Here is a 23161-nt window from a genome sequence, read left to right as displayed (position 1 = left end):
CACCAAGAACCGGTCCGACAACTGGGTTTTAATCGCTAAGTTGGGCGCTGTGCCGGCTCTAATCCCTCTAATGAGGTGCGCTGATTCGTGGGCCCAGGAGCATGCCATCACGGCCCTACTGAGGGGTTGTTCGGCTAAATAAGCCAAGTGATTTTTTTTTTGTCTTTATTCAAATTTTTTTCACATTTGTTAGTTTTTTGTCAATTTTTTGGGAATTATTGTTTTGTCATGACGAGAGAAATCTAAAAAGTAAAAAATTATAATCGAAACCTAATTTTTTAAAATAAAGACAAAAATAAGCTAATTTTTTTTATCTTTACTAAAAAACAATTGGATTTCGATCGTAATTTTTTACTTTTTAGATTTCTCTCGTCATGACGAAACAATAATCTCCAAAAAATTGACAAAAAACTAGCAAATGCGAAAAAATTTGAATAAGGAAAAAAAAAAAGCTACTTGACTTATTTAGCCGAACAACTCCTCAGTAGGGCTGTGACGGCGTGCTCCTGGGCCCACGGATTGGCGCACCTCATTAGAGGGATTAGGGCTGGCACAACGCCTGACTCGGCTATTTTTGTCTTTATTCAAAAAAAATAGATTTCAATCGTAATTTTTTACTTTTTAGATTCCTCTTGTCATGAAGAAGCAATAATCCCAAAAAAATTGACAAAAAACTAACAAATGCGAAAAAAAATTTGAATAAGAACAAAAAAAATAAGTCATTTGGCTGATTTAGCCGAACAACCCCTCAGTAGGGTTGTGACGGCGTGTTCTTTGGCCCACGGATCGGCGCACCTCGTTAGAGGGATTAGGGCCGGTAAAGCGTCCGACTCAGCTATTTTTGTCTTTATTCAAAAAAAATTAGATTTCAGTCATAATTTTTTACTTTTTAGATTCCTCTTGTCATAAAGAAACAATAATTCCCAAAAAATTGACGAAAATTAAGAATGTGAAAAAAATTGAATAAAAAAGAAAAGAAAAGCCAAGTGGCTTATTTAGCTGAACAACCCCTGAATCTCTCCCTCCACGAGGAGCAAGCAAGTGATTTTCCCAACCCTTATAGGTGTTGTGGAGGATAAAGACGTTGGGAGAGGGAAAATGACAAACATGCCCCTGGTTTTGACATCTGGGGTAACGGCGTGAGGGGTGGGAGACTACATTGGTACACATTTAATAACGTTGGGAACTCAATTTCTCCAATGTGCTTATTGGGGACCAAAATGAGATTTTTGTGATACTTTGGGACCAAAAAGATTAATAAGCCATGTTTAGCCACTAAAAAATGGTTAACTGAAATAGAACATCTCCGTAAATATTTTTGAACATCTATGTGTAATAGAGAAGAGTTTGGAGCACTACCGCGTGGTACCCAAGAACCCGTAACTACTCCTGGATTAATATCCATCGTATAATTGTACTGATCGGATAGTAAACGAGACCCGAGAAGTGAAGTCTTCCTGATCCTCTCGTTCGGTACACGTAAGTGGCTACACGGCTACACCTGTAAGACAGAGACGACAGAGACATTTGCTCGACTTTTCCATGCTCGTGACTACGTGAGGGTCAAGGTCTCCTTCTCGGTGTCGGGCCTGTCGGCAAAGGGATGAGAGCTGTTTGGGGAAATCATCCAATGCCTAAAAGTGCTGTTTTATTTGATTTTTTTAATATCGGTTCATATTTTTATGCTTTTTCGATTCATCTTATCGAGACAAATGATTAATTTCAAAAATTATGACGAATAGTTAAACAAAAAATTACGAAAAATAATAAATTTCAGACTTATAAATTTACAAGAACGCAATTAGATCTCATTTATGATTTCCATTCGACGATCCAAAGACACCATAATGTCAGGCCCAACAAATGTATGTCTCTCACATCAAAGAAAGTAATTTTGTTCACCCACGCTTTGTTCACATTCGGTGAGAGTACGTTCATTCTGTGTCTCAATTTGCTTATCAAAACCGTTCAATTTTTCCAAATTGATTTGTTAGGGAGAAATTTCCCAGGCCGAGTGGGTATCATGTGGTGCCCGCTCAGCGCATTCGGACCATTCATTTCGGTTTGGAGAGAGAAAGAGGAGAGAGAGAGTGGTGGGGTGAGAGAAGAAAGAGGGTTTCAATCTGGGCTGTCCAACACACTTTAAGACGGTTCGGATGGGCTGCTCGGACGCCACGTGGTACCCATTCGGCACCCAAAAATTTCTCTTGGTAAGGAGATCATGATGTATTTCAACTCAATCAAATATCGGTAAGTGATTCACCTAGGAGTTCATTTATTTTTTCCTTAAAATTCTTGACTGAAGAATTGAATTGTTAGATCAAGCACTTGTCAATGTCCGATTAAGCTGAATTTTTGTTTAATCTCCAAACAAATGAATCCAAATAAAATGAGCGGCTCCGATTATCATAGTAAAACATAGAATGAGCATACTTTTCGCGAGGGTGAACAAAATTGCTCTCTTCAAGAAGAGCTTACCCACAAACTCCGCTAACTTCATTCACCGCCGGCACTCAGTTAAAGCTCGAGGTATTATCGTTTTAGACCTCAAAAATTATGAGTTGTAGGGGCCTCTCGAACTTTCATACCCCTTAGAGTAGTTCAATGAAAAAAGAGTTTCACCTTTAATCTTCGCTTTAAGTCTTCGAATAGTCGAGGCCGACCTTAACTCCTTACCCAATTCCCAACTTAGAGCAGGATAGGTTGCTTGCATTTTAGAAAAAAAAACAGAAAAAAAAGACCTTACTCCCAAAGGGCATAAAATCTACCAACGTTGGGTGAATGTGCGCGCACGTGCGAATATGCATGTGAGAGAGAGAGAGGATGCTAGTACTTGTTTTTTTTTTTTTCATTCGTTAATCCTAATATACTCTATTCTAGAAGAGGAAGAGAGAGAGGGGGAGGGGGATGAGTGTTTATAGGAATCAAATCCATCCATGTACATGAGAATAATATAAGGGAGACACCAACTGCACTTGCAGATGCTGCTAGTACTAGTTGCAATAGGTTTCTTGCATTGTTGGGAAAACAAGACCCTATTCCCAAAGGGTACAAAATCTATGCACTCTGAACAAAATAACCTCGTACTTAGCAGTCGCTTGTTGGTGTCAATTTGTGCGCACTATCACGTCTGTGCATGTCCGTGTGTGCATGCGAGCGAGCAAGAGAGAGAGAATTTAATCTGGTTGCAATGTCAGGATTTCCAAGTACCAAAGACGGGGAAAGAAATGGAGAGAATTGAACCAAGACAAAAGAAAAGAAAGAAGAAGTGGGAAATATTGAACTACAAAAGGCAGCTGAATAAAGAAACCAGAAATGAAACAACAAAGGTCTTGGAAAGATAGAAGACCAGCACTTGGTTACAAAAGGCCCATGTCGAGAGAGTGCTTCAAAAGCACGCCGCTGAAACCATCAAAAGAACCACCATATCCATTGCCGAGGATTTTTTTTTTCCCTGGTCTCTGATGCAGCACATGAAACCACGAGGCGCAATACCTGCTGCATTTCAATAACATAAAACTGAACAAGGGTTTCCCATTCTGCCATTAGCAGAAAGCATTTTAAAATTTAGCGGGGAATGTCATGCGTTCAAAGTAGAAGCATCGTATCTCTCATCGAAAACGCAATTCCCTAGAGCCGATCGCCCCGGAATTGGTTTCGAACTTCTCAATAATGCAAGAAAACTCAGAAAACAAATAGTACTAGTGAGTTTGATAAGAGCACGAGATACTTAACAAGGTCACTTGCGCTTAGTAGAAAAATGCTACCACCATAATTAAACAATTCTAGCATTTTGAGTGGGATGTCAGTTACTTTGCTCTCCAGGTACAACAGTGTAGTGGGTCACATCCAACCAGGCCGGACAGACATAGCCGCTCGGCCCAATCGTCCCCTGAGGCCCATGTAGCCCACCGACTAGGCGGTAAGATTGATGACTGGCCTACGCGAAGATGACTCAGCGGCCAAATGGACTCTAGGTGGCATCTTGGTGTCACTTACCGGACATGTGTGTTTGGCCACCATCATGTCGCCTACCAGAAACGGTTATGGGTGACGTCACAAGACTCGTGACTGGCACGGACTTACGTGGGGAGTAAGCATACACATTCAAAAGACCTATTGGGGTAAACCTAAGAGAAGTATGCCATTTCTCGACCAGTGTCTAGCTTAGGCATTGAGTGCCCTCCGGCTGACTATGGCCGAATGGCACTAACCAGTTCCTTATTTTGTAGATTAACTTATATAGGGAAGGATGAGGCTACTTCAAGGAGGAGATCCGACCCGTTCAGCAGCACCGAGTGAATCACCCCACCACAATCAGTAATGTGGAGTCTTTGAATTCATATTTATTGGTCCACTTTTCTCGGCTGCTAATGAGAAACATTCATCAAAAAGGTGAAAAAGTTGTTGAGGATCAATTTAAAGAGCATAAAATAAAGCCCTGGTCCGGAAATAGCAAATGCATGGTCAGTACTGAGGTTTCTATTCATTCATAACACAACAACATTGCAAAATGAAGATGGAACTAAGGTTTAGGGCAAAACTTTATTTTCCTGATTCTTTGTCGGTGGCATTGTGATGGCCATGCTAAGGAAGAACACCATAGTCCATGTTCTGAATCTATGGCCGCATCTTCTCTTCCAACATCGCGTTTCATCTGTAAACCAAAATGAATCACAGAATTGTGCACACAAGCTTAACTCATGACACTCGATTAATCAACTGTCTAAAAAATAAGCAATATTCACAAAACACATTTCACAGAAATTCACGAAAGAACATGGTCCAGTTAAGATTGTTTCAATCTTTTTTCATTGATAAGTAACCTCTTGTTCCAATAGGCACATCAAGAGAAGGTTCCTTCTCTTTCAACACAAACCTTTTTTTCCTTGTCTTTTGAGATCAATTTTTTACCCCAATACTTGACCGTTACACACTTTCTTATTTATCTCGATGGAGTCACATGACCATTTTTGCCCAAAACTTAAATACTCCTAGTATATGTTCACATTTTCTTTTACTGTATGTCGGGAACAGGTACCTATATCTGAACAACTTTTCAATTCAAAAGAGATTGCACTCGCCATAAATTAAGAGCTTTAATGCTTGGGAGAGTTTCGGCCATGATCAGAATGACAATGTGGGAATCAATTTGTTTTGTTCCGGAATAGCTCTCACTGATCCAACGCAATTTGGACAGTCTTTGGATGTCAGTCGCACATGAGGATCTAAGGAGGAAGGAAAGTGCACCAACTCTGCTCGATTGCCAACAATGGTTTCTGCAACGGTCTCGGCCTTTGGCCTCTCTCCACTAGAAAAGAGTTGAATTGGATGAACAGACGTTGAGTGAATAAACCTGTGGATTCCATGATCCAGAAAATCAAGACACTTAAGGAAACTCCAGCCCACAATGAAATGGACAGGGGTAAGCCAAGTGATGGCAATGAGAATGGCAATTAATAACTGTGATGCCCGTCGCGTCAAGGAGTAACCGGTAGGGGTCTTGAAACAGCCAAGTAAGTAGAATTGACAACCATCTAGGGGATAATTCAAGCCTTAACTAACAAATAACCAATTGTAATTTGAAGTTTCCGCAAGCATGCTAACCAGTTTTCTGAAATTGTTCTTCAATTTAGTCCTTTGATAAAGCTACATTTTCAGCCTGCTATTGCTCCTTCAAGATGAGAACTAATTATAGAGATCTTCAAACATATTCAAGGGTGTCATTTCAGTCAACACAAAATGAGAATTCTACCTCCATGACTGGAGCTCTGTGAACCAAATATGGGAAGTAACTACGATGCCAAAGAAGCAAAATATACAAGACTAAAATGGTAAATTGCTCATCAGTAAATATGAAAGGAGGAGAGAACTTCATAAAGCATTCATAAAGCTCCCAGTCATCCTAATTACATGCGTAACAAACATCTGAAAGTTATCTGAGTTTCCAAGAAAAACGGTCCTTTGAGCGATCCCTGATGTATTTCCAGATAGCACCTCTTTCTGTGTTCCGGTTATTTCAAATTTCTCACATACTAATTTATATGGGGTAAGCATCTAGAGGTCCTTTCATGGGCAACAAGATTTTCCCTTTGCCACCCCATGCTATTTTGGATATAATAATGAAATAGGAGCATAGAAGTTTCCTATCACATTCGTTGAATTGATTGAACTTGCTCTGACTGTTTCTAATTTTATGGAATGGTGTATAAGCACAGCACAAGACCAACACCCGGGGAGGCACCATGTCCCGTATTAATAGATTCACTTTAGTATTGGTCAGAAGCGTATAGCCTACAAGAAACTTCATAAGAATACGCAAGGTCACCACAAAGAATAACAAAAAATTCTGCAACTCAACATGTCTTCGAGCGCAAAATGTTCCCGGATCGTTGTAGACCTTTCTGATCTATATGTACTGTCAAACAAAAATGCTGCAGAAGAATCTACCTTTTCAATGTGTAACTTCCACTTTGTAATGCACCTTCCCCAAGCCTTTGCGTATGGTATACTGCAATCCATTGCATGTCCCACAATCTTTTCAGTTACAAAATGCTAACTTGTTCGAAGCAAGTAACTTAAAAAACCAATTTTGTTACTCCAACTAAAACCAGAACAAACTTGAACAACAAAAGATTTCAGGTTATGATAAAAATACGTCAGTTAAAGCATAAATCAATGTTTCCATAGACTAGAGTCTAGATAGAACGCGGTACAAGCAAAAAAATCAACATTTCCATGAGTGCGATAACAAGCATAAATCCAAGGTATCAGAGCAGCACCGCAAGAATAGGGTTGAATTCCAGTCCTGAAAACAACTTTTCTTCCAGTGAACATGATCTTAAGTCTCAAACCCCACTGTCTACGCACTTGGAGACACTATCTGCTCGGGCCAAAATTCATTGTCTGAATGGATAACATAGACGCAAATGAACTTTCTAACTTTAAAATGACAGTCTGCCTATGACAATTTAAGAAACTGTCCCGCATAAAGTGAGCATGAAAGAGAAAAATATTGAACTTGAACCTACTGAGAAATGATGTCCCAGTTGACATCATTGAATGGAGCCAAAAAAAAAAAGAAAAAGAACTGAATCGACGTTGCACAAACGCTTATCAAAACCTTAAGTTCATCTTTTACATTGCATAATTACCAGATAATTACAGCGATTTCCACCAGAATAGCAATTTCAAAGAACTATAAGAATTAATCATGAAACTCAAAAGAAAAGAAGAGGTGAGTAACACCATCAACTACCGGAAGCACCTAACAAGATAGAAATTGACTACTGATGTCAAAGCATCATCCATTTTACTACTTATACTAAAACCTTCTATGCGTGACATGGAAAAAATCTACTCCGTATTATGCTTGTGGAGACTGTCCAAGGCTCCTAGCTTTGAGCTCCGCAGGACAATGTGAACAATTTGAAATATAATTACCCCGAACAACAGATACAAAGTACAGTCACAAGTTGTAAAATGCATCTCTAAGCCACAGAAGCACAGCAGCACCTATGGTTCTAGTGAACCTAGCACTCCAAATATTCTTAAACTCTAAGTTTTTCCATCACACCCAAGCATTATTACCAAGCAAGTTTGAATTAACATCTACAACTCTCTCCGTTCTTAGTGAGAATGACCAACTGTGTAGTGAAAATTCTTTAAACATCGCTCCATGAAAAGTGACACTGCTGAGATAGCTTCTTATTGGTTTAGTTATCAAGTATCAACTAACAAGTCGCCAAGCAATGTCCACTGTAGAGTTACAGTGATGCAATGCAATGGGTAAGAAAAAAGAGAAAGGAAACAGCTAAGGCAATTGAATTAGACTCAGAAAAAACAATAAAGAAACACATATACAAACTATGAATTAGGAAACCCCTAAATTTGCAAAATACCAAATTCAAACCATAGTGAGCATTGAGAAGGCTTGTCAAGTTAAAAACAGGATATGGTTATTCACTCATTCTAACATACCTTTATAGTTTATACACATCTCTACTTCCACAGTTTTCATAACCAAATTGGACAAGTCCACTGTTTTCCAAGTTGAGATTTATCGCTTCCGAAACAATAACAATCTCAGGTTCAAGTACATCGAAACTTAAAACAGTGTCTAATTTTTGATAAACTAGCACCAAGACTCATACCTTCCCCTTTATGGGATTCTCCATTGATAACTTGAGCAACCTTCATTTTAGAAGAAATTGGTTCTTTCATTGTCTCATCAACATTATTTACCCCACTATTGTTGTAGTTTCAGATTATAACAAATCTGCACGGAGCACAAAAATACATTTAGTACTTAGGGTAGCACTTAGATTGCTGAGATCATCTTAGGATAATAAAAAAAAGTTTACCTTGTCTAACGATGGACGTGGCATTGGCTACCTTTTCTTTCATGTGATGATCATGTGTCAATGGGCAAATTTCAGAACCAATTACGTCCACTGAAGTGTTGACATCAGAATTTCTTGATTGACAAATTGTACGAGCAGGTGCTGCCAAGATGAGGAAGCAAAAATTTGATGTCAATGCTACGTGATGCCATGGCTTCACCATTGAGAAATTTATGCACTCGAAAATAGTCTTTTACGGTAACAAATGGAAACCAGTCTAATCTCTCAGTTTTGGCAACCTCACCATCTGAACTCAGGGACATATAGTGGAGGAAGCACATCTGATTCTTTGTTGGATTCCTCATTGTCGCCAAGCAAAGGAAATGGCCAACAAATTTTTCGATCTTTTCTATGGACCTCACCAACAAAAGCACTACATTGACAGTACATGGGACTTCTTAGGAAAACCTATCATTGAAAGCTTTAGCATTCTTTAATGTACTTACAAAAAGGAAGAAAAAAACAAGTTCATGGCCGAACCTTGTACTTATATTTAAGTTCTCCACATTAATTTCACAATGCACTAGTGATGTTGCAGCTTACATTTCTGTCATATGTGGTTTGTTAATCAAAAAACAAGAAAACAGTGATTGAAGCAAAGATTTACTACATCACAAGGTGGTTATTGGAAAGAAACATCTGTTATGCTAAAGGGTATCCAGCACTGCACTGCCCTCACAAGAGTCGAACTTCCCACAGAAGTTGAGCATTCAATTGACTTCATTCTCGATGTAAAAGAGACTTACAATGCACAAGTAAGTCGACTTATTCACCATATCATTGAAGAGAAACAATCTACTCGCATAAGAACCACTGGAGGTGATTCAGAAACTCAATTCGAGAGAAAAACCCACGCTTTTATAGAATCAAACTCACAATTACAAGAATTGAAAAACTCTCAAATTCGCACACTCTCTCACGCTTTATTTCACTCTTTGTTTCCATAGTTTTACAACGTACAAACACACACCTATTTCAGGACCTAAAAGGCCAATACGAACTGGCAATGACAAACTGCATTTTGGATGCAAGGGGTAAAAAATAGCGGCACAGAAAATGAATACCCAATAAAAAAATGTGGAGTTGAATTGCTTGAAAATTGAAATGCTCTATTGAAATTCCAACAACCCGACTATACCCAACTTGGAAATTCACCAAAACTAAAACCTGAAACACTCAATTAACAACAAAATTCGGGTCACAGAGAGAGAGAGAGAGAGAGAGAGAGAGAGAGAGAGAGAGAGAGAGAGAGAGATTTACGTTTGGCCGAGTGAAGTGATTGGGTATACAGTGGAGAACCTTGAACGATTTGCAATGGATTTCTCCGGGGAAATGCTTGGAAATGGAGAACTAAGAATCCAAGAAGGAGATGATTGGCGGTGAGTGCCATGGATCTCCCCTTCGCCGGCGAGGTGCAGTGTGTGGTGATGGGAAGCCTTAAAGTCGCCTTTAAAAAGCGCGAGTTTAAGTTAATTAAGACTTCTCAGACTGAACGTGCGAAGTCTTTTTAACACAGTCATGCTACATTAGTAATCAAATATTAACTTATTTCAAATTTATTCCAAAAATCTAAATCATTCATCTTATAGAAATCATCAAGAACACTAACCCTTGAAAGATTCATAATCATCGGATGCAAAGAACCATATTATCGAGAAGTTGAATGAAATTTTTGCGTTTATAATAATGGACTTGGCTGCATTGAATCAATGTAATATTAGCTTTGGCTGCTTAGTAATCAAATATGAACTTATTTCAGACTTATTTCAAAGATCTAATCCGTTCATGTTGTAGAAATCATCAAGAAAACTAACTCTAGTAAAATTCATCATAATCGGATGCAAATAAACATATTATCGAACTGTTAAATGAAGTTTTTGCATTTATAATAATGGGTTTGGCTGCGTTGAATCAAATCCAATAAAACTGGCTTTTGGAAGGGAACCTCGCGGCTCCGCGGGTTCAACCGTTCAAGACAAGAGGCCCAATTAAGGCTAAACTGCACTATCACCCCTAAACTTCACTCAAATCACATTGCATTCTCCTTAATTTTCTAAATCTTGTCAAATTGTTTAACACTTGGACCCACATTTTCAACAAAAAAATATTCAAGATACCAAATTTGCCCTCATTTCCTCTTCTTCTTCTTTTTTAAAATTGCCAAACACGTTTTCTCTACCCATAGATATTTCCAAACATAATAAGAGCAAACCTGAAAGTCAAAATCTATCTTTGTCCATCCAAACAAACAAAGATGATATCGGCATATTAACAACTTTTATACCCTTAAAAATCAAGCACATAATTAAACACCAAATCATATCCATCAATCAAAATGACTGAAAAAACCAAGCTAAACAACAATTGAATTAAGTAGGTCAATTATGAAAATTCAACTACATAGGTGGATCAATCCGAATTTGTGTGATCAAACCAAGAATCCCAAATTGGATTAAAATTAGTCTAATCACGACATAACCAATAAATCCATTTGTTATAGCTATGTGGTGATACGATGATTGATCTTCTTTTTTTTTTGTGTTCTTTAAACTTTTTAAAAATTTTAGCCCCTACTTTTATAGTGCTTTTGACTTCTTTTTTTTTCATTCCTCTCATCAATATATCTACTTACTCCTAAATTGACGCAGCGGAATTCACGAGAGACTAGTTAGCGTACTAGTCCAAACGAGATAAACAACTCGTCGCAACGAGCAAATCTTGCGCACAAGAAAGAAAGAGAGAATCTCTGAATATTATTGATCAAAAAGCTGCATAAACTCTAGGTTACAAACCCTTAAATAGGCTGAAACTCTAGAAACCCTAAAAATAAACTTGGAAAATAAAAAGTCCCAGAATTTGGGGCTTTTCCTAAAATTGAAAACGGGAAAAAAAAAAAAGACTTTCCCAAAAAGAATCAACTTAAAAGGAATTACGGTCTAAGATTTATTAACGAAACAAATCTTTTCTAAAACGGCAAAATAACGCAATTGAAGGCCTAAACGCAAGAATTAGGCCGAAAAGCACCATCGATCATCAACTTAGGGTTATGAGTATTGATCGGAGCGCGAAAATAAGTCAGCCCACCAAGTTCGGGCCTATTCCGAGCTCGTCCGAATTTAGCCAATTTGGGTAATCTGAAATTAAACACCGTTTGGACTTTCGGAGCTTGGCTCGGTCCAGCTGATCATGGAATTGGGCCTCCATGTGTTCTACATCATAAATACTTTAAATCGGTCATTCTATAGTTAGCCCATTGGGCTGATAATAAGCACACAAAAAGATAATAAAAATACGTATTTTTTGTATATTTTTTACGCCTTTTAATACATACTCATACACTTTTAGTTGTTGCCGTCAACCCATTGGGCTGATTTTAGAAATTTCCTTTTTCCTATAAACCTGCCTTACGTTAAAACATAAGCGCATTCTTGTAGTTCAATCTTAATCTAATACATATGCAAGAGTAGTAGGGGCTGTTTAGTGCATTCTTGCTTAAATCTGTTGAGTGTTTTGGGCTGAGCTTTATTTGTAATATCTGAATTTATTAAATTTTTTTTTTGGCTTCTTGATTTTTAGGGCTTTGTCCCTGTTAGGGTGCTTGGACTTAATTGTATATTTTGAGCTTTTAGGCCTTTAGGTGTTATGAGTATTGGTCCCATTTGCCTGTATTTCCAATTTTTGGCTGGATATTTTTTTTTGGTCATATAATAGATATTAGTGGGGGTTAGCAGAATGTTAGTATGTTAGTCAACAGAGGGTTCAAACAGCCTCTGAACCCCATACCTGCTCCCCATGAGACTTGAACTCAGGTTACCACTAGAGAGAGGAATGAGACAACCAACTTGACAAACTTGATGTCTCTTTTTTGTTGGATTTCTCCTTCCCTTCCCTTAATAAAATGTTACCACTATTGCTCATAAAGAGAGAGAGAGAGAGAGAGAGAGAGAGAGAGTAGTAGGGGCTGATTTACTCCCCTAAATCTATTTGTCTATTCTCTCTCTAGTCTCTTCTCTTCTTCTACTCTTCTCATCTCAATCCTAGCTCCATAATAAGTAAGAAGTAAAAAGAGTTTATTATTCATATGATACCCGTTTCCGATGCTACACACTAACAAGTAAGATGAATTTCATATTAATATGCAGCCAGCAGAAAAAAATCCATCGAGGGAACTGTTTCAATTGTAGTATCAGAAGATGCAAACAACAGTAGCAATAGTTATTGTTTCACTTGCGATTCTCTTTAATATTCGGCGCATTTGCAGCCCTGCTCATTTACGGTCCTACTCTTTACGAAACGGATCATTCTTTCATAATATACATCATATTTAATTCAAAAAATATATTTATTTGCAAAATAGATATTTATTTTAGTCAGTAGAACAAGGTTTTTTTTATGTAGGTAGTACTCCTTTGTTTTTTTATAATAACTATTTATAACATGAAATGAAAATAATTTAGGGAATGGAAAATTGCACCTCCCAACCCAAAGGGCAAAATAACACCTGAACCTAGCCAACCCTCTAGTCTTGGTTAAAGAACAAGATTCCCAACATTCTCACTAAAATATAGTAATTAAAAGCTGCACCTAGTCGAGGAGTATTATACTGCATAATTTAGACGCCAATTGCATCACCGTGTCCCTGTCCCTGCAAAACGCCGCAGCCCCTCCCTCCCTCCCCACCTCACTTCTTCTCTCTCCGAACCAGAAATCAATCAGAGAGTGACAGATAGGCTGCAAAAAATGGCGTCAGCTATCATAGGAGCGCCGACGGCGGCTACTTCACAGGCGTATCTGGAGAGCAACCCAGTGAGAGAAACAAAGGCCTTGATCACCGAGCTCTGCCGTCAGTTCTACCATCTCGGGTGGGTCTCCGGCACAGGTGGCAGCGTCACAATCAAGGTCCACGACGAAGCTATCCCTAGACCCAATCAGCTCATCATCATGTCCCCTTCTGGTAACCAACCACCCCCCCCCCCCCCCCCCCCCCCCCCCACTTACTTATTCTTCTGTCTGCTTGTGGGTATGTGTGATTAAGTGTTTCGATTTTGGTTCCTGATCATATTGTTGGTCCTTGTCAATTTTCGGTATCTGGGTTTTGGTCGTTATTCTCGTGTTGCATAAATTTAGTTACTTCTGTTAGTGAAATTACCAATAATAATTAGATGACATGACAATTTAGTCAGGAACCATCAACCATAATAAGAAATCGAATTTCCGAGGTAAAACTTCCAGTATGATTATAGAGCCGTCTGTTTGAAGGGATTAAATGTTTTTTTGATAGCTTATGAGAGTTTGGGTCAGCTCATGTGCACCCACCGTCCATTAGATGGGACCCAATTAAAGCAGAAGCAAAACTTTGTACAGACTGGCGTAACTACCGGCATATCAAGTGGAAGGCCAGAGGAGTAGGTATGGCCGTGGATGATGGTCAAGTGCTACGGATAAACCGGAACGATATGGTCTTTGACATACTCTTACTCCGTTTGCAGATGTCGGAGGTGTAGGACGAGATGCGCAGTGCAATTCAAGTGAGCTAAAGCATATTCACAGGTGAATAGGCGAGTTTTGTCCCTTGTCTAGTCGAGTGTCCAAATGTTGTGTACAAATGGTATGGACCAGTAGATTGATTGCACCAAGGAGGTTCCGATCCTGTAACCTAGGAGTGAGCAAAGCCTAAGTCCCATGCCCCATGGAATTGTATATACCACAGTTCGTGGAAATGTCTGGTTCATGAAAGTTTTAATCTAACATTGGATGTGTAGTCACCATAGATATATATATTGTCCAGTCGGATGCTCATATCCGGTCAAACAGATGGGCCATGAGGGATTTACACACCTTTTACTTTCATCTACTAAAGATACTCCTTAGATATACAGTTCTCCAGGAAAAAAATGATACATGGCGTAGAAAAAGTTTGGAATAGAGACAGTAGTAGAAATTTGTGAACTCTCCCGTGATCACCCAGTGCTTTCGGCAGCTCTGCTACATTGCTGTATATTAGAAGACTAGTGCACATAGGCAAGGCTTTACATTGACTCTATGTGCCTTCCACCTGCCACCATTCATTCTCTCCATTTTTCCCTAATTAAGCATGTTGTAAAATGCACCCACTAACATATTTGTCCTACTGTGTTTCTAGTTCAATCAGTTGGGCTGCAGAATGATCCTAAGGGAATATCCTTTGTCTCTACTGTTCACTTCGTCCCCAACCTATTTAATGTTTGGTGTATTAGTTTAATACTGAAAATACAAAGGAAAAATCCACAAGTTTGTTTTGGGTGTGTGGGCAGGTGTGCAAAAGGAGAGAATGGTTCCAGAGGACATGTATGTGCTCTCTTCAAGTGGGTCTATATTGTCTTCACCCTTGCCGAAGCCATTTCCGTATAAGCCTCCTAAATGTTCCGATTGTGCTGCTCTTTTCTTGAAGGTATCCTCTCATCAGTGTTTTGTACATTTTAGAGGCATTTTGCATTATCTCTTTTAGTTTTCTTTGTTTTGCTGTAATTGTTGGAGGGGATAAAGAGGATAATTTTTCTGATTGCAGCACCGATCTGGTTAGACCTTAGTAGTTGGTTTTTGTTGTTTTTTTTTTTTGTAATTGTTGATATCTCCATCGTGGTATAAAATTCAATTGCCCTCTGAATTAGTAAAACCAGTTTGCGAAAATATGAGTTCTTTTGAGTGGTAGCTAAAGCTTTAAGGGATTACTTGCTGATATTTCTATTTAATGATGGAGCCTGTTTATTTTGTTGTTGTGGTGATTTGACCAGCCTATTGTGTGTTGGGTATAATACGTCGCAGTGATATTTTCTTTTCTTGTTTGGAAATATGGTTCTGAACTACCTTAGAGTATTATGGTAGTTCTACCTTGGAATTTTTGGAGAAAAAGGTCTTGGCCATCGAAGAAATCAAAATTGAAAGGAGGTCACGATATAATATTTAAAAGATCTGATTATGCTGGGTTTTTTTAATTGGCTCTGATTGTGCTGGTTAGAGGGGTAGAAATTCCACTTATACTTTGTGTTCCTTGCTCTGACTAGTTGTTGGAGAAGAGAAAAACAGGATTCATTACTTGTTACGTTTTCTACTGTCTGGCCATCCAATACTTGTATACTTGTTATAGGTCAGGATTTACGTTTTCGTGAGCACAGTACTGAAGGTTATGAACTGTGTAGAGTATTTGCTGTTTAACAAAACAACCAGAGTTGTAGAATTTTTGTGTTAACGACTATTGGATCTATGTTGAGATATATCATATATATAAGGTAGTTGGTTTGCTATCTTAATATATGTTATTTTCTATGTGGACTTTTCGTTTGTGTGAGTTGTAAGTATATGAATATAGTTACTAGTTAGCAAGCTCTTCATTATTGTTTGGAAGATTTCACCATCCTTGAGTTTTTTCAATTGTAAATTTGGTCTCGTTGGTTTTGTGGTGAAGTGGAAATCCAACCCCTTCTTTTAGTTTAGCATAAAAAGCAGCCATCCAGTAAGGCAGTAATATATACGAACATAAATGTCTGTGGATGTATGAATATATGCACATCTGTGTGAATGTATATATGTATGTACGTATGTCTGAACATTAAGCAACGACGTTCAAGATTCTCATGTTGTGATAACTGCAGAGTAAGCGACTTCTACCCCCCCCCCCCCCCCCCCCCCCCGACCATTTGAGTGATCTCAGAATGTGTTTGAGTGGTTGGCTGCCATTCTTGAACTTTTAATTTCTTTATTTTCCATGCGTAATTGTGTTTGTGCCATCTCAACTACATTTGAGGACCGCTATTGGTGCATGGGAATGCACTGATGCACTCTGCATCATTCTCTCTAGTATTACAACCTTGGAGTTGACAGGCCCTTAAATTTAAATTACAGGATTGGAATGTCTCTTTGTCCCAAAAGCCGAAGGCATGGGAACATAATTTTGATATTTCAGGAGGTGTTGGCATTCATTAAATCTAGGATTGTTTCATTTTGTTTGCTTTTATGTTTTCTTTTTCCTAATATAATATTATTCTTTGCTTTGTTTGACCAGGCATATGAGATGCGTAATGCTGGTGCTGTTATCCACAGTCATGGAATGGAATCTTGTCTAGTGACGATGATCGATCCATTAGCAAAGGAATTTCGAGTAAATTCTTGAACTTAGCTGTTGGAATAGAATACAAACATTTCAACTCTTGATAAATATGTGCTGTGCTTATACTGTCCCTTTTCCTGATGTAGATTAGATTATGCTTACTGTTGAGATTTTATCTGAGTATATGGATTTGTATCGGAATTCGGAACCTTTCTAATTTTTCCTCTTTTTGTGATATATTGATTGACTTTCACTAGAATAGTTCAGATATTGGACCTTTATTTTCTTTCCCATTTCCTTGTACCATAAGTCGGGATGGGCATCACTAAATTATCTGTTTGCTACACTGCTATAAAATTTCCAACCTTGCTCATACATTTATGGAGGCAGCAAAACGTGTCTAGTTTACATACCGCTGATCTTTACATTTTCCATTTCTTGAGGATATTTGGTGGTTTATGTTTGTGTGATCATTGGTGTATGGCTTCAGGTTGACATTTTTAGGGGCTTTACATTTGGGTTCGAGTTAGAGGTTAAAAGCTACTTATCAAAGGATGAGTAAATAAGGATTAAATAGTGGAAAATCAGTAACAAAATGTGCTACTTAGCCACACATACACACACACAAAAAAGAAAGGAACAGAATATGCTAAAATAGGAACCTGATAGAAGTAATGACTTGATGTTTTGGGGTCTAGGATGAGATAGAGAAATTCGTTAAGAAACGGATGGTTATGGAATTTATGTTATTCAAAAATAAAGAAAATTTACTTTATTGATCTCCAGGAACATTTCCCCTTAGAGATTGAGCTGAGGAAAATGGAAATGAATGGTTGTTTTCCCTGTAAATGGATATTCAGTCTCTAGTGTTAAAGATGGACTGTTACTGTACTTTTCAGTAAAAGAAAATGAAGAAGAATAAGTAAGATGTAGCTTTTCTTTATTTGCAAGAGAATGGTGGTTGGGTTGTTTCCTCATTATCAGATATTAATCAATTTCCGTGGCAGCGTTAACAAATAGATCCATTTATTGTTGAAACTCTTTATTCATGATTGAATCTTGAATCTCAGGGATTTTTTGTTTGATTACAGATCACTCATATGGAAATGATAAAAGGAATTCAAGGGCATGGCTACTACGATGAGCTTGTGATCCCAATAATAGAGAACACTGCTCATGAGCGGGAGCTGACAGATTCTCTTGCTGAAGCTGTAAGTTCTGTTTACTTGGGCTATTTTCAAGTGTGTAACTTGGAGTTGAATTGTGGGTTTAGCATGATTCTGACAAAGTCGAAGAGAAAAAGGAAAAAGAAATCTACATGGAACTTATCAAATGAGTGACATTTGATTGACTTAGATCTGAATTACGTGACATATTATCTGCATGAGTTTAGATCTCGGTATACTGTCAGCTTGTATAAAAGCGGGACTTGGTTGCGTACTTTTTTGGGCTTGGGTTTGCATGTGTACCCAATTGTATGAGCTTCTTTTCAAGTTTTGGTTTGCACATAGAAGTCTTTAGAATTTTTTTCTTCAGGAATTTATCATGAACTAGACAGTTCTGCACAGTGCACACTGAAGGTTGAAGTGTGAACAGTTTCCGACCAGAATATTTGTTGATATCTGTATGACTCCACGGAATGGTCGCCAATGCACCATCTTTAATTCGTCGGAGAATGTGGAGCAAGTTTGAGGGAGTCATCAAGTGTTATATAACAAACCTACTTGGATCATCTACACAAAAGAGCATTTTGATCTAGCCTGACTGAGTGTTGTATTAAGGTAGAGAAGGTCTACAGCGTTTGGTCTTCTGCTAAGATCTTTTAGGTTGATTGCTTCTATGGTGTGCCTAGTGAGCTGAGTGCTGACCAAATATCGCTTCAAACTAATTGAACTTCTCCCATGTGTTATAGATTGAAGCTTATCCAAAAACAACAGCTGTGCTTGTTCGGAACCATGGCATTTACATATGGGGGGATTCTTGGATCAGTGCTAAAACTCAGGTTTGTGTTATCTACAAGAAAAACATGAACCTTTTTTATTTTCATGTACATTTGCCCCCCCCCGCCCGCCCCTTTTTTTTTTTGAAATTTGTATATTTGCCCATTTAGAAGGTCCTGATTTTATATACATTTTGTACAATCCGACTGATTTGGTCTTCTTACAACATTTCTATCTTTGTGACCTTCGAAAATCATCTGATATGGTTTCAAACAGCGCCTCTTCTTTACACCTTTTTTGGATGCTTTTTTCTGAGTGTTAAGAAGAAGAAAGTAACAATAATTTAGGCTGATATACCGTGGGGTTAATCTTTTATCAATGACTTTCAGCATTTCAAGTTGTGCTGAAGTTAACTTCGCTTTCCAAACTCAAATCATGAAACCTTAATGCAACAATGGAGACATTGATAATCTGAAACATCTTGTCTAACATGTATACCATGTGGAGTCTGGATACAATAATTAGGAAAATAATGCAGATAGGGGGATCCGCAAAGGCGCTATCTTCTCCCATTTGCAGTTGTAACCAAAGCCCCAAGATTCTAAAAATTGTGTGGGACAGAAGAAAGGCATCATCATTGAATGCCATACATATTGAACACCAAGTCCCGAAGCTCATCAGCCACCTCACAATGAAGTAGCAAGTGATCTACCTTCTTGTCTGCTCTGCAACACATACTTCATCGACTAGCTAATTCTTACTTCGTTTTCATTAAATTGTGAAAAGTGAGAATAGCATCCAATGCAAAACAAAAAACCTGACCTTAATGATCTTATACCGAAAAGAATTACCCGTCCCTCCAACAATAATGGAAGGTAGGATCTGAAAGAGAATGGTCCATTTGTTTTGGGAACTATTTTATGAAAACTAAACTTATCACGGGGAAAGTAACAGAATTATTTCTTGATTACCTAGCTGACTATTCGACAAGCTAGGGGACATTTTGTTTATTTATTTTCTCCAAATCTTATGCTTGCAGCCTTCATCTTTTCTTCTTGAAGTCTTTTTCACTTCTAGTCTTCTGCGGCTCTGCCTTTCAAGTTCCAGGAATAGGGTTACCAGTGAGAGATAATTGTATTGAGTGTTTCAGTTTTACAAATTTACACTCATTTTTTTCTCTCTTTTGTATCTGTATGTACATACTTTGTCGTTGGAGGAATATTCATTTTTTATGACGATGGAGACACTTCTAATGGTTTTGGTGTTTATTCTATACCCTTTATCTCAATTGATAACTTAGTTTGCAGGCTGAATGTTACCACTATCTCTTTGATGCCGCTATTAAACTCCATCAACTGGGCCTGGACTGGTCTACCCCGAATCATGGCCCAATTACTGAATCCAGAGGAGTTTTAGCTGGTCACCTAAATGGAAACATATCTCGGAAGGCAGGGCCTCTTATATCAAACGATGGTGTGGAGCCATCACGAGTAAGTTCTTGAAGTACTCTCAGCCTTCTCCCTTTTGCTAGATAGGCCATAGAAACTTAATTCGATTTCGGATTCAGATTTATATTTGGATTTACTAAATTTTGCTGCAGAGTTGCATTGTTCTGGACATTGAAGGGACCACCACTCCTATATCATTTGTTACTGATGTTCTCTTTCCATATGCCCGTCACAACGTGGGGAGGCATTTAGATGCAACATATTACACAGCAGAAACTCAAGATGACATCAAATTGTTGCGCTCTCAAGTGAGGTTCTTTTACAGTTTTTTGGGTGATGCTAATAAAGGAGTTCGCTTTCAATTAATTCGCAGAACATTCAAACAGAAATATTGACAAGCTTTTCATGGAACATCTTATTCTTTGTTTTACTCTAAATGATAAATCCCCATTTCCAATCCATGGATAGAAGTTTGGACTATGTTACATCCAAGTGTCAAACCTTTCTAATCTTAAATTTTTCGATATTGGGAATTGGGATCCGTCCAAAAGGTGGGGATAGTTAAGAAGAGCGTTCTGATTATTTTCTTAACGCTTAGTTTTATAGTGTATTTTTTATTTTTTCTTTGATAGCCTGTTGTTAATTATTTAATTAAGTGTTTTAAATCAATGGGGTCTAAGAAAAATGTAGATTTTGTATTTTCTATCCATGTGGTTAGAAATGTTTCATTTCTAGCTAGTGTGAGCTTTTTCTTCGAATATCATCAAGTTATTGGATCAAACTGTCTAAATTGATACTGGTGTTGCCTGTCAGTACATATTGCTCAATGCTCACTCTTACCCTTCGTCGTGTGTCTGACACAGATAGTAATAATAGTTGCATGCATATCTAAGAATTCAGGTAACATCGCTCAGACATTAGGTTCAGGTCGTTCACAAATATGCGTATAGCTTTGTTCAGTATTCTTTTTGGTTTTACTCATGAAATCATCTCTCACACGTTTGGCTTGAGTCCAAATTTACTTCAAACAATATTTTATGTTATTCTTGCAGGTAGAGAATGATTTAAGACAAGGAATAGCTGGTGCTGTACCCATCCCATCTGATGATGCAGGTAAAGAGGAGGTTGTTGCAGCTTTGGTTGCTAATGTGGAAGCAATGATAAAAGCTGATAGGAAGATTACTGCCTTAAAACAATTGCAGGTAAGCAAAATGGTACTTAGCGTAAAAAGCTTTCTCGGGGTTTTATCCTCACGGTGTGGCTAATATAATAAAATTTTCAGGGTCATATATGGAGAACTGGATTCCAGAACAATGAACTGAAGGGTATAGTTTTTGATGATGTACCTGGAGCTCTTGAGAACTGGCATACTTTGGGCATTAAGGTCATTATTACATTCTTCCTTTCCATTATTCCAAGTTCACTTATTTTCCTCTTGGATAGTTTTATATCATGTAGTTTATGATGTCGTTCTGGCCCTTATTCATCATGGCAAATCTAGAACGGTTTGCAATCATTTCATTTGCTAAGATGAAGAATGCTACTTGAAATGCTTTTCACAAGCTAGTTTTGGAAAACATGAACAAGAACAAATCCATCGTCTTCATATGGTAAGGTTTTTCTAACAAAACTAGTTTTTTGAGAATCCAATTACATTTTTCTGGTTTTTGCCCCCCCTGAAGAATGGGTTGTCTTCAAAAGAATTTCTGGCAAACAAGTACTTAAAGCTGGTTGGTAAAAGAGCTTTAGGTGTTTTGGTAGCAATCCAAGAACACAATGCCAGCAAACGCACACACACCAAACACAGACACAGACGATTTACATGGTCTGGCGATTCGCTTACTCCATGGTCAGCAAATTTCATTATTATGGAGGAGATTACAAACACTCATCCAACCCCTAGATTATGCCCAAACCCTTGTGTTACTTCTCTCTGAACACATCAACTTTCTTTCTCTCTGAACACATCAACTTTCTTAGAAAGGTCTTTCATGAACTGAAAGAGGTGGGAGTTGGGAGGTTGCAAGGTATGCAAGAGATAATCAGCACTGAACAAAACACGACAAAACGAAAAATGATCCCGAAGGCATTCTATTTTGTGCAAGATTTGATCACTAGTGTAAGTTTTAGGCCAACTTGTTTCCATTTTCTCAGGTCTACATCTATTCCAGCGGTAGCAGACTAGCACAGAGGCTCTTATTTGGCAACACTAGTTATGGGGATTTGAGAAAATACTTGAGTGGATTTTTCGATACAGTCGTGGGGTAAATATTGTACAACCTATGATTGCAAATGCTCTGGTTTAGGATGCTTTTCTATTGCCATGCTTGTAGACAAACCATCATTCAATCCTATTATTGCAGGAACAAGAAAGAAACAAGCAGCTACATTGAAATCTCAGAATATTTAGGAGTAGATAACCCATCAAAGATCTTATTTGTAACAGATATCTATCAAGAAGCTGTAGCGGCTCAGGCAGCAGGTAATGTGCAGCATGTGGTTTCGGTTTTTACACTTTGCAGAAAGTATAAAACTCTAGCCAGCCAAACAGTGGTTAGGTAGAACTAGAACAGCTGAAAACAAAAGGTTAGACAAATAGAATTTGTGTACAGATTTTCCATCCAGAATCATGTAGCCTTTCGTGATCTTTTATTTTCAAACCAAAATACCCACCATTGTGGCTTAAACTTGAATTTTGCTTCTTCCACATCATTTTGGAGGGTTTTTTTTTTTGTATCCTAGCCAATCTTTGTACATAATGGAGAGCTCGGGTTCAATGATTCCTGGTTGCATCCAATGATGCCCGCGAGGGTGGGGGACACTAAGGGGACGAGCTCACTATATAAATCAGTTCATCCGTGTTGTCTCAATGAGAAGAAAAAAAATGCTTACACTCATATTATTTTAACCAGTGAAATTTGAAATTTGATATATATTTCAGGTTTTGAGGTGATCATTTCTGTGCGGCCTGGAAATGCACCTGTACCGAAGAATCATGGGATCAAGACAATAACTTCTTTTTCTGAAATATGAAGTGGGACATTTCAGTGCGATTATTCCGAAATAGATGTACTTGTATCAATTAAAATATAGTAGATCAGTAATCAAATTCTCTTCAAGATTCTCGTCACATTGAACTTTTTTTTTTTTTTGGTAATTCTCTTCACATTGAACTTGTGGTTAGTTGCTAACTTTTTTCCTTGATTTCCCTGACGTTTGATGACTTGTTTGCAATTATTTATCTTGGCTATTGCTCGTTTTATCCTAATCATGCATATTCTGTTA

At 38.0% G+C, this 23161-nt stretch overlaps 2 protein-coding genes across 6 annotated transcripts; one reads left to right on the top strand and one right to left on the bottom strand.

Moving 5' to 3' along the window:
* Window positions 1–3237: 3237 nt before the first annotated feature.
* LOC131323356 (uncharacterized) lies at window positions 3238–9864 on the bottom strand. 5 transcript variants are annotated; one of them, XM_058355110.1, is made up of 7 exons: window positions 9663–9859; window positions 8364–8775; window positions 7981–8278; window positions 6451–6511; window positions 5179–5356; window positions 4545–4657; window positions 3238–3495 (listed from the first exon to the last, which is right to left on the bottom strand). In XM_058355110.1, the coding sequence occupies exons 3-7, from the start codon at window positions 8018–8020 to the stop codon at window positions 3360–3362; spliced, it is 528 nt and encodes a 175-aa protein (XP_058211093.1). In that variant the 5' UTR covers window positions 8021–8278; window positions 8364–8775; window positions 9663–9859; the 3' UTR covers window positions 3238–3359. The 5 variants fall into 5 exon arrangements, 2 of the variants coding, with proteins under 2 accessions (XP_058211093.1, XP_058211092.1); XM_058355109.1 differs by having other exon boundaries at window positions 3238–3498; window positions 8364–8504; window positions 9663–9856; XR_009199161.1 differs by lacking the exon at window positions 5179–5356 and having other exon boundaries at window positions 3238–3498; window positions 9663–9856.
* A 3097-nt stretch (window positions 9865–12961) lies between these two features.
* Window positions 12962–23161, top strand: LOC131323355 (probable bifunctional methylthioribulose-1-phosphate dehydratase/enolase-phosphatase E1 1). The gene is made up of 12 exons (XM_058355108.1): window positions 12962–13356; window positions 14696–14832; window positions 16444–16539; window positions 17580–17699; window positions 18401–18490; window positions 19736–19918; window positions 20029–20184; window positions 20929–21078; window positions 21159–21260; window positions 22031–22140; window positions 22240–22358; window positions 22818–23161. Exons 1-12 carry the CDS (start codon window positions 13143–13145, stop codon window positions 22907–22909), a joined length of 1569 nt encoding a protein of 522 aa, XP_058211091.1. The 5' UTR covers window positions 12962–13142; the 3' UTR covers window positions 22910–23161.

This window comes from Rhododendron vialii, chromosome 4a, assembly GCF_030253575.1.
Source record: "Rhododendron vialii isolate Sample 1 chromosome 4a, ASM3025357v1".
Classification (NCBI taxonomy): domain Eukaryota; kingdom Viridiplantae; phylum Streptophyta; class Magnoliopsida; order Ericales; family Ericaceae; genus Rhododendron; species Rhododendron vialii.
Note: the sequence above shows the minus strand (reverse complement) of the source record. Positions and strands in the feature narration are given on the sequence as shown.